Raw genomic sequence first — 11287 nt, forward strand, 5'->3', positions numbered from 1 at the left:
ACTGTTATAGGAGGGAAATTACTTGGTTTAAGCCTAGTGAAATACAGGAGCCTTTGCTGTAATTATCCGGAAAGAGCAATGTTGAAGTACATCTATCAAATCTCTTTAACTTTTAATTTGTAAAAAGTCACAGCTGGTAGGTTGGGTGCTTCTGTGGTTGTTTTTTGTTAAAAAAAAAAAAAAAAAAAAAAAGTCTAGGTTATAAATTCATGTCTGCATCAAAGTTTGAGTGTACTACTTGAATTTGAGGGGGTAGAATTAAAGTTTAGTTAAACTTAATAGAAACGACTTAGAAAGCAAATCAAGTCTTCATGCTATGAGCTATTGGCCACTTAAAGCAAAGTAGAAAAGTAATTAACATTTCTGCTTTAGTCATTAAGGTACAGCTCCATCATACGTGTTTTTAATAAAACTTTGCTTTCAGATTTAGGTTTTAAATTTCAAATCTCTATTATACAGCTTCTTCTACTTTTGCTAGAGGCTTTAATTGTTGCACATAAGTTCAAGCTGGCATTTCCATATTGTTCTCCTTCGGGCTTTTTCTCTGGGTGCCTTATGTTTTTTGCCTTTTTTATTACTATGAATCTCATGAAATACCTGCAATTCATCTAGTTCTCCTGCATATCGAACAAAGAATTCCTAAAATTGCATCAAGCTTGCAATTCCTGAATTTGGGTGTATGCCAGACCATTCCATTTGAAATTTCCAGTATTAGGGGTTATTTGCCAAATGGAGAAGATAAAATGCTGCCAGTGTTTTCTCTCAAACTTTTAATCTAACCACAAACAACATAGATAAATATTTTTCATGCAAACTCCCCTCTTCAGCTTCCCAGTTTGTTGTGGACTGGTTGTAAGCTTTCTAACCAGCAGTTACCTTATCTCAGTATTTTCTGCAAATCGTCCTGCTTGCTCTGAAAAGCAAGCAAGAAGGTTCTAATATTAATTAATCAGGTTGTTGACAGTAGGCAGCCAGGCTGCCTGGGTGGTTGTCAGTGCAAAAAGGCAACGTAACACCACTGAAACCCAGCAGCTCAGGAGGAGCAAGATCCTAAGCATTCATCCTACCGCAAGGTCAGGGTAGGAGATGGAGATTTTTCCACTGAATCTAGAAAGCTGCATTTGCTAGGTGTGCTGCGTGGTGCTGTGAAGATTTCTGGTGAATACCTCTGCACAGAGCCCAGGGACTGCTATGTATCACGAGTGTGGTATGGTGCTTAGTGCCTGGAATTCAGAACATGAAGGAATTAGCCACAGGAAGAAAAACAGTTCCCTATTGTGCAATTCCTATCATCACAGAAGTTTCTTCAGATTTATTTCTTCTGTAAAGCTCCTTGGATTGATGGCACCAGCACCAAAATCATGTTGGTTGAGAGGTTTGCATCCTCATTTCTTGGGAAGCCCTATCGTCTCTCTGTGCCTTAATGAGATTTTCAGGAAGCATCACTCCAGGTGATGCACAGTATTTGCAATTGCATAATCAGCATGGGTCTTTGCAGTCCATGCATTCAAATTCTCATTATTGAATGTCTACTTTTATCATATATACTCTTTTCTTTTCCTCTCAGCATTTCATTTGAAGCGCCTGCATGCTAACTTTTGTGGTTTTTTTTTCAAGTGTTTAGGATTACAGCAGTGGGTTGTTACTTGTTTTTTATTTTGTTTTGTTTTGTTTTTTTTCCTTCTACCTTCAACACCATTTGACCTAAATAGTCATTGTCATTCCAGGTTTATGTATTGAAACGACCACATGTGGATGAGTTTCTTCAGAGGATGGGAGAGCTCTTTGAATGTGTACTCTTCACAGCCAGTCTAGCAAAGGTTTGTTGTTCTCTTCATCTCAGTAACCCATGTAATGCTGGGCAGTGGACTTTTGCTTGGGTTTTCTAATGGATAATTATTTCCACAGTTGGTACTATCTTAATTTTTCCCCTTCTTTTCTGCTTCTTTGTCTGACAGTGTGTACTTTGTCTGCTAGTGTGTGGGTAAGTGTTCCCATGGTAACGCTATCACATATGGGCTCGCCTCATAATGTAGCCTCCATGCATTGCTCATAATGCCAATATGAAAGGCTTACAAGTTACCATGGTTATCGGCAGAAATTAGAACAAATAGCGTGCGAGTACAGCAGCATATTAAAGCTGGGCATGAAATAAAATGCACCGTGTTTAACTCTTATCTACACGATCAACCGGTGACTCAAATTTGTTGTGTGTGAAAAAATTGGAACGTGTTGTGGTCCTGTCAAGGTGCAATTGCAATCTGGGGTTAGGAAATGAGACGTTTTGGAAAGCATGAAACATCAACACGAATATTTTGTGCCCTCTGCTAGCAGTAGTACCTCGTAGGTAGTTTTGTGGTAGACGTTACAGTAGTAGACACCTAAAATTCAGTTATTTCAATGTATGGTGCTTGTGGTGTCCTGTGTATAAAGCTGTTTTTATTATTTCTAAATAATACTCCGGCATAGTAAGCTTTTACTCCAGCATACCATAGAGATTGGTGGGAGGGGACAGGACCCTGTTTGATCTACCATGGTGCCTTCTTATTAGGGGATTCTTCCCTGCACACTTGGCCACGTTCTGTTTGGTCACATCATGAAAATCCTAAATAATGGAACAGTTTTGCACTGCAGCTAGCTGTCTAGCAGTTTTCAGAGTCAAGAGATGACTGATCTCAGCATCAATTTTGCTTCTCTGTTTAAAATACAGAAAAACAGTAACTCCTGTCCTGTAAAAATAAGTTCTGACTACCACTTTCAAGTACACAGTCACTTCACGTTCTGATTTATTTGGACATTTTGTCAGTTGTTGGATCCTAAGCTGTGCCACACCTAAAGCATCATCTCCTATATGGAACAGTACATATTTGAGATACTGTCCTTTTGAGAATTTCCCACTATTGTACATGAGCATTTTGCCTAATACCATCTTTGATTATTTTTTTTATGGCCTAATTACACAATTCGATAACTTTAACTCTTACTGAGCCCCAGTCATTCCATAACCACTGCGTGGAGGGAAAAAAAAAAAAAAAGCTGCATCAAGATGAGATGCATGTAATTGTAGTTTGTCCTCAGAGGCACATGGAAATGAATCAGCTGGGGAAATGTCTTCCTATTGATTTTCTGTTAGTGTTCATTGGTTTTATGGTAATGTTAGGTGAGATCTCTGGATCCATCAACTTCTAGGTGTAAAAGGGTAACTGTAAGATGACCCTAAGACGAAAACCTAATCAGTAAATCACAGAAAACATTAGAGTGCAAGTTAGCTTTCTTCAGAAAGATAAGCATTCTACTTTGGTGTTATCTGTTAATCACTTCAGGTTTGCAGACATGTAAGGTACTTAAGAAGGAACGGGGAAGAAAATGAGGAAAAGGCAGTTTATCTGAAATTTTGTGTTTCTTCTTCATAGTTCTGTGATTTAGCCTTATCTGCAGATTGCTAACTTTGGCTTTCTGACTTCTATTTTTAAGTATGCAGACCCAGTAGCCGACTTACTGGATCGCTGGGGTGTGTTCAGGGCAAGGCTATTTAGAGAATCCTGTGTTTTCCACCGAGGAAATTACGTGAAGGATCTGAGTCGGCTGGGACGTGAGCTGAGTAAAGTTATTATAGTGGATAATTCTCCTGCATCTTACATCTTCCATCCTGAAAATGCAGTAAGTGTTCTTCGAATTCCAAATACTCAACTGTGGTTTTATCTTCCTGGTTTCTTCCCAGACATTTCTGATGCACAAAACACACTTTCAGAGTGCTAACATTTTTTACTCTCTGTGTCTTCTTAGGTTGCAGGTAGGTTCTGGTATTTGCTGCCGAATGGTGAAGGGCTGTGGCAAACAGTTCCTGACAGTGTGTCACGGTCATCACTGTTCCTCTGCTCTCAGTTGTAGCTGTTGGCATGCAGTCCATCAGCTTTGAGAAATACCAAGCAGTGGTATAACTGTGTAACTAACCTAGATCTCAAAAGTGAAGTTGCCCTCCAGCGTAGTTTTTGTTCTTTGGAGTGGTTATTTCTGTAAGGATGGATTACTTGAAGTGCTTTTGGTACTCTATCTTTTTTTCATCGTGTGAAAGAAATTGTTTTATTAGATAAAGGTTTTACTGGTTACTATCCGTTCTCTTTATTCATGGCTAGAGGGAAGAAAAAAAATAAGATTCTGTTGCGTTATACTTCCAAATATTTTTGAGATAGTTTCATAATTAGAAATGTTAGTCAACAAGCTCATCAAGTTTCAGAAATAAGGGTAAAAGGCAACAGCATTTCAAGGGAGAAATAAGTAGGAGCCGTGCACGTTTTCACTGGGCATTTCATATTGGCTCCAGAAGCTGTGCTGGAACAGTCTGGCACTTGCCCTTCACAGCGGTCGGCACAGATGCTCACATCTGTTTTGTAGCTGCCAGGATAGCAAGCTGGAACTTCCCTTAGATCTGCTGACTCCTAAACAGCCAGGCTGTGTAATGTTTTCTTTGATGGTTTTAGGCTGCCTTTTCTGTGAACTGTTTAAATTAGCATAAGGAAATTTTTATCAGGAACATTGTTTTGCATGGTCCTGCCTCTCTGGATAGCAATTTTTTAATGAGCTGCTTTATCTTAACAGCATTGAGCATTTAAATCCAGATCTTAATACTGTGCTGTCCTGAATGATTGGGTGAAAACATTTTCTCCTGGTTGGTGCCACACATGGTTTAAAGTTGCTATTTATAATAACCAGGAGCTGTAGCTCTTAATTTATGTTCATGGTTAAAATTAAAAACCCCATCCGGATCATCATTCGGTATCTCAGAATTCAGTGCCAAGAAAATAATGAGCTGTAGAAATTTGGGAGATGAAATTAAAGACTTTGTCAGAATGGTTTAATCATGTATAGAAAAGTGCTGCTAGCAAAGGGATGGTTGAGACTCTGCAGAAACCAAGCCATGTAACTTAGATCCAAGACAGTCTTTAAAAGATCTCAGGATACTTTCACAGGGAAGATACACAGAGCTCCTTCTGCAAATCCAGCCCACATTTAAGGAGTATTATTAGATGCATTGTTTTCTGAACCGGCTCTTACATTTTAATCAGAGAGAACTGTTCGGTATTCGCTGTTTAAATATTTCCTCCGTAGCCTCATGTGCCAGAGGAGGCTGTTGCTGCATGCCTGTGTTTAGTGACTCACACTGATAATACTTAGAGGGGGAAAAAGACTCGCCCATAAATAATTTTTTCCAAGTGGAGCATCAGTATGGCTTTACAAGCAGCATGCATCCTCCTTCCAGTCTGTCCTGCATATCAAGGAGGCAAGACAGATCGAGGTGCCCAGCGTTACCTTGTGTAGGCTGCCTGGGCTGTTCTGTGCAGGTCAGCTCTGTGCCGTGCGGGTTTTAAACTTGGATCTGGGGTTAATCTTGCTAGAAAATGTGAACTTGGACCCCTTGAATGCTGATGGCCAGCAATTTGTCTTTCTTGTGATGGCAGTGAGGGTTACAGAGCATCTGTGCAGGCAAAACTCACGCTTTCTTCACGTCATGAAGTCTTGACAGCTTTTGTTGGTTGCTTTCTTTCAGGTGCCTGTGCAGTCCTGGTTTGATGACATGACAGACACAGAGCTGCTAGATCTTATTCCTTTCTTTGAAGGACTAAGCAAAGAGGAAGAAGTTTACAGTATGCTTCATAAACTCTGCAACAGGTAGCCCTTAACTTTGACTGACTTCTGCTACTAGATTGCAGTTGCTAGAGGATGTCTCCATCTTTTTCAGCTCTTTCAAATGTAAGCTTTGGGGAGGTCCCTCCTGTCAGAAGTGCTACTCTTGATCTTCCTCTTACATTGGACACGAAGGACAATCATGAGTGATGCTATTAAGCCTTCAGAAGCCTGACTCCTAAAGTCATGTGTTCAGACTACTTTTTTAAAGGAAAAAAAAAAAAAAAAAAAGAAGCTATTTTAAATGGGACTCTTTTAATGAATTTCATAAATGGACATCTTTTACTGGATCAGCTTTTCTTAAAACATGCCAAAAAAAGAAGCTTGTATTTCAGCAGTTGAATTTCTCTCCCTTTCTTCCCCTCCCACTATGCAGACAATTTTACCCCCCTGCTTAGAGCAGTTGACCTGACTCTGAATTTTTTCTTACAGAATGAAGTGCCTTTTTGAATGTTATTTTAAGATAAAAATTCATTTTTGTATAAGACTTATTTCCAGACATCTTTTAGTCTTGTATTGTCTAAATGCTTTAAAAGGAAAAAGGAAAAAAAATTTTATAGAGCACTGTAATATATAACAAAGGAAAAAGTTAAAACAAAGATGCTGGGTTCCTGTCTCCACGTTGACATTAAGTTGTATTCCGTTTTGTCATGCTCAGAAGGTTCAAGCGTTTGTGGGAGGGGCGATTTGGATTACACGGTTATTTCACTGATACGATTTCGGATACGGTTTTTGAACATATCTGCAGTTGTTTGAGTATTAGGGAATGATGGAATTTAGAAAATAGGGTGACAAATAGATCTAAAGCACCTTCTATTCTAGACAGATGAAGTTCTATTGTTTCTGCTTACGCACAACTGCCATGCCTCTCTTTTTTTTTTTTTTTTTTTTTTTTTTTTTTGGAAAATCATTATCTTGGGAGAATGGGGAGGAGATCTATTTATTAGTTTAAAATTCTTTTCTTAAAAAGAAACCCATCTGGGTAAGCTGGATCTGCATTGAGCTGTTTGGAGTACTTTTTTCTTTTAATTGCTGCTACTGTATACTCACCAAATGGAGTTGACCATCGGCTGTTATACTGTTTTTGCCACTGTGCCTGTGCTATGAAACATTTTCTGTAAGCTGCAAACTAGGGCAATAAATAAAATGCAGGCTTCATAACCCACCCTTACTCATTAATCCCATGGTAGTTGATATACCAGAGAACTCAGTTAAAGGTGACCTGCAAAGGATTTTTTTTATTTTTTTTGTCATTGTGTAGTTTTTTTGTTTTGTTTTCAGCTTAGATGAAGCCCTCTCCTTTCTTTGGTATATAAACATGGGAAAAGTATTTTTCCCTCATTTCTGATCTGTATTTCTTCTTTCCCAAGGTTGTGTAAGGTACAGGCTGGGAAGCTATCACAAGACTTCCTAGAAGGGAAGAAGCTACTAGCCTAGACTTTTCTCTAAAGTATTCCTATGCTTTGGAGCTGAATAAGCCTCATCTTTGAATCTGGAATTCTACTCTTCTGTAGGGTCATTAATACCCTTGAAAAACTCTTAACTATCCTTAACTATTTTTAAGCCTTTTGAAGGAAAATCCTTCTTTTTCTTTTTTTTTTTCTTTTCTTTGCAGTGTCACCTTTTAATTATTTCCCGCACCAGAAATCTACGACCACAAAAATCCCAGCTCTACTGGGCTGTCAGAAAAGAAAACCGATCAGAGCAGTTGGTGCTTCTAATTAGCCTAGTGCTAAATTCTCAACAGTAGATCCCCTTCGCCTTTTGCCTTTTTTTCATGAAAAGTCTTGACGACTTGGGGTTGGGGGGGGGGGAGGGAATTGCAATGGACTTGGATCATCATCCTTGTTTTTAGACAACAAATTGGTGAAGCAGCTTAAGGAATCCATTCATAGAAGGGCAGGCCAGCCGACGCAGGCAGTGAGGAGAGAGTCGCGGGCGCAGTGTGAGCCTGGAGGACGATTTTCCCCTCGCGGTGCCGCTGTGCCTCGCGGCAAGGGCGATGGAGGCAGCCCCGGGACACTCGTGAGTCCGTACGGCGTCCCCGTTTTCTTTTCTTACCAGTTGGCATTACCTTAGTACTGTATCATTCTGTGCCACAACAAAAGACAAAACTGACGCTTAAGCATTAAAATATATTAAAAAAAAAAAAAAACACCCTACGTTGTTTCAGAAAAGACGTATGGATTCTGGTTAGTCCATTAACGTTCACTTTCAGTTTAAGATTGTTTAGTTTTGTATTTGAATTCAGAGTAATGAAACTGTAAGCTGCCAAAAAGTTGTTCTCTGAGCAGTATTTTCAACTGTGTTCGTAGCTTCTGAGCTGCAAATACAGTTTGCAGGGAAGTATTCAGGTTGTAGTTAGTTGTGCAGGTATGATAGGAATGGCTGAAAAAAAAAAAAAATTCAAAGACTTTTCTCGCTAGCGTTAGACCAAACAATCTTCCAAGTAGACAATAAATAACCCCGCTGAGGCGTTACCATTGTACGGTTGTAACCTGTTCCACGTGAGACAAACCATGTCGTTAGTTCGCATTTATGAAAGCAGCGATTTCATGAACCAGTTGCCTTAAGTCTGTGAATGAATGTTGATTATTAAAGTGTCTTGTATTGTTTTTAAAATCCACATATAATGGACAACTGAACTTCTGTTCCAGCTTCTGGATGAACGGTTTCGATGATGCTCTGTACAGCCCTACTTGTTTTGTATTGTTTTTCAGCTCTGGAAATCCACAAATTTCCAGAAGAAAAAAAAAAAATGAATAAAGCATTAAAATGATACTTGGTGACAATACAAAGGGGTAAAACTTAGCAGCAGTTTTGATCTCTGCTAGTATCTTAAGACTATTTCCTGTAATTTCTGTTGTAGGGTTTGGTTTTTGTGCTTTTTTTGTTTGTTTTTTTTTTAGCTCTTTCCCATTGAAATAAAAGTTGCAGTGTGCTGCAGTCAAGTGTGGGCTTGCCTGACTCTTCAGATTTGGGCAAAGGGATCAAACCATCATATTTTGTCGTACTTAAAAATTCCTGTTTTAAGTTTGTTTGAATATACATGCGCTATATATTTAAAGCATCTAGATTTTAACAAAGCAATAGAGTTCTGTCTGTAAAGCCAGATAAAGGAGTGGAATGTTTGTAAAATTTGCAATACGGGTATTTGATAGTATTTTAAGTACAAGATTTAAAAAATTAAGATAGGAGACAAAATATTTCCTAAACCTCCAACTTATTTCAAAGTGCAGTTAATGCATGCAGGTCTACAGGGTTGTTATTAACCTTGGTTCTCAGTTACGTTTCTGGATATCAGAAGAGTATTAACAAGTCTTTTCCAGTTGATTTCTGTCCAAGAAAAGAAACGCTGCCTGGCCTGAAGTTCTGTTGTCCGTTTTATGTTGGGTTAAAAAAGGGTTTTTGCCTGTATAGGTATTTTTAAATTAAGCTGTAAGGCAGAATGCCTTCGATTCTTGAAATTCAACTGAAGTGTTACGATTAAATTGCCATTTGTTAAACTAGGGCTGTGCGCAGGATATTTGTTAACCGCCAGGAAGCGCGGCAGGTCTCGATGGAGGCTCGTAGCAAAATGTACAGTATTGCTGTGTGCACTTAGCTTCGGAGGAATAATTTGTCTATTGTTTTGCCCTCTAATCTTCTTTCAAACAGCAGAGTTATACACATGGAAGAGACTCAACACCTGAAGAGATTTGGTTATCGGTGTACGCAATCACTTTATCACGGCATGATTTTGATTAGACTGGTTGGGGACAATAAAGTATCTAAATGACACTGGTGTGTGCTGATGTTGCAGCTTTTGAAATTTCAGTGTAAAAAAAAAAAAAAACAAAACCAACAAACCTGTAGCTATATGATTTACAAACACATAATCCTATGTTTTACAGATTCTTTTTAACTAATAAAACACAGTACCGCACAGCCCTATTTGTAAAACAACAACATGTTTGTGCCTCTGATTTCCAAGGTGCTGTGATGTATGCCTTTGTGGGGCGAGGAGGGCAGGTGAGACGTGCGCGGGGCGATGGCTTTAAAAAATCTCTGGGCTAACTATGCAAAACCAGCTGTCAGTTTTCTGTTTTGCATTATATTGTAAAAATCCAGCTGACTTTTTTTCTTTCTTTCTTTCTTGTTAAAGATCTATTGGGAACTTCTTAAAAGAGGAGTAAGCAATGGAAATGTTTCTTGATTATTTTTTTTTTTCTAATAATGGAGCTGTTTACACTTTAATGCAATGAACAATCCAGCGATACTTGAGAAACACTACAGATACCATTTGAGTGTTTTCAGGAGAGAGAAGTGTTGTCAATCAGGTATTGAATGGTTTCTTTACTGTCACAAATAAAAAGATTTTAACAATATAGTTACTTGTGCATGTAATGCTTCTCTGGGAAAAAAAGATTTTCTGCCCTTTTCCTTTCAGTAATAGTCACTGCCGTAATTTGACAGGGATTTTATTCCTGCCGTGTGCACATCCATGTTGGACAGCGAAATCCCCCTTCTCTACTCCACTCTCCCCCTCTCCTCTTCTTAAATCATGGATAGGACTCCTTATTGACTGCTCTGGCACCTGCTTGTGCAAACAGAGCTGATGAACTACTGATGAACTCTGCTAAATAAATTGGTGGTGACTCTGGCAGATGTTCCAGCTATTTAGATCTCTGGGATGAGATCATACAATAATTTGTTCAAGTCTCAGAGCTGGGTGACTTCTTCTGAAGGGCTTACTTCAGCTACTTGAATAGCTGTTCTTAAAATCGTTGCCATATCCGAGTGAATATCTGAATAAAATGCTTTATTTAGTTGCAAAGTCTATTTTGAGAGTTTTTATCTGCCATAGTAAGACTTAGGCAGAGCCTTCCTTTCTAGGAAAAGGCACGTATTATTAGTGCTTTATGAGCAGAAATCCTCGGGCCTGTTAGGATAAGCAGCTGGCTCGAGATAACGCCGTGGTTGCAAATTTTTAGTTATTCCCACGATTGGATGCAATGACCTAGGCTGCCTTCAGTTTGCGGTGGGTTGGGTTTTTTGATTTTCTTTTTTAATGTTACCAATCTCCTTAGCTGCTGCTTAGGATAAAGATCACAGAATCATAGAAGGGACGAGGTTGGAAGGGACCTCAGAAGATCACATTGTAGTCCAACCCCTAAAACAAGTACTTTGAAATTCCAAAAGCAGCTCTTTATAGAGATGAGGAAGATCAGGTTGTTCTATCCTGGCTGATTGATGCCATTTGCAAAATCAAACACACCATCAGCTATATACACACACCTCTGTGCACATGCCTTCTGCTATCTTTTACCTTTTTATCGTGTTCTGACTCCGAAGGAAAGCCACCCGCTCCAACACTCCCTGCAGGATGGGCTTAGAGCTCTGCCAGGTGGGCTGCAGCTCCAGGGGACCCTGCAGTCTCCAGCAGTTTTCCTGGCAGGAAGATCAGGCAGAGCTCTCCTGGACTCCTCTGCCGGTTCTCCCGGAGCTACTGGAAAATAAATGATCTGTGGGTAATAGATCGGTTTGGACAGGTTGGCAAGCTCAAACCTGAAAAGCTTCCAGGCGTGTTTTGTTGGAAGCCTTCGAGTGCTGGGTCAGAGGG

General features: G+C 39.4%; 1 protein-coding gene across 3 annotated transcripts in view; it reads left to right on the forward strand.

Annotated features, from left to right (window-relative positions):
- Nucleotides 1–8631, forward strand: part of CTDSPL (CTD small phosphatase like) — a 76558-nt gene extending 67927 nt beyond the window's left edge. For 2 of the 3 annotated variants that reach the window (XM_082754529.1, XM_082754528.1), the window contains 3 exons: nt 1728–1820; nt 3475–3660; nt 5549–8631. In XM_082754529.1, the coding sequence (XP_082610655.1) occupies nt 1728–1820; nt 3475–3660; nt 5549–5674 (405 nt within the window). In that variant the 3' untranslated portion in view covers nt 5675–8631. The remainder of the gene's footprint in view (nt 1–1727; nt 1821–3474; nt 3661–5548) is intronic. The other variant, XM_082754527.1, reaches the window with a different exon arrangement.
- Nucleotides 8632–11287: the final 2656 nt, after the last annotated feature.

Source organism: Aythya marila, assembly GCF_965140915.1.
Source record: "Aythya marila genome assembly, chromosome: 2".
NCBI classification, from domain to species: Eukaryota; Metazoa; Chordata; class Aves; order Anseriformes; family Anatidae; genus Aythya; species Aythya marila.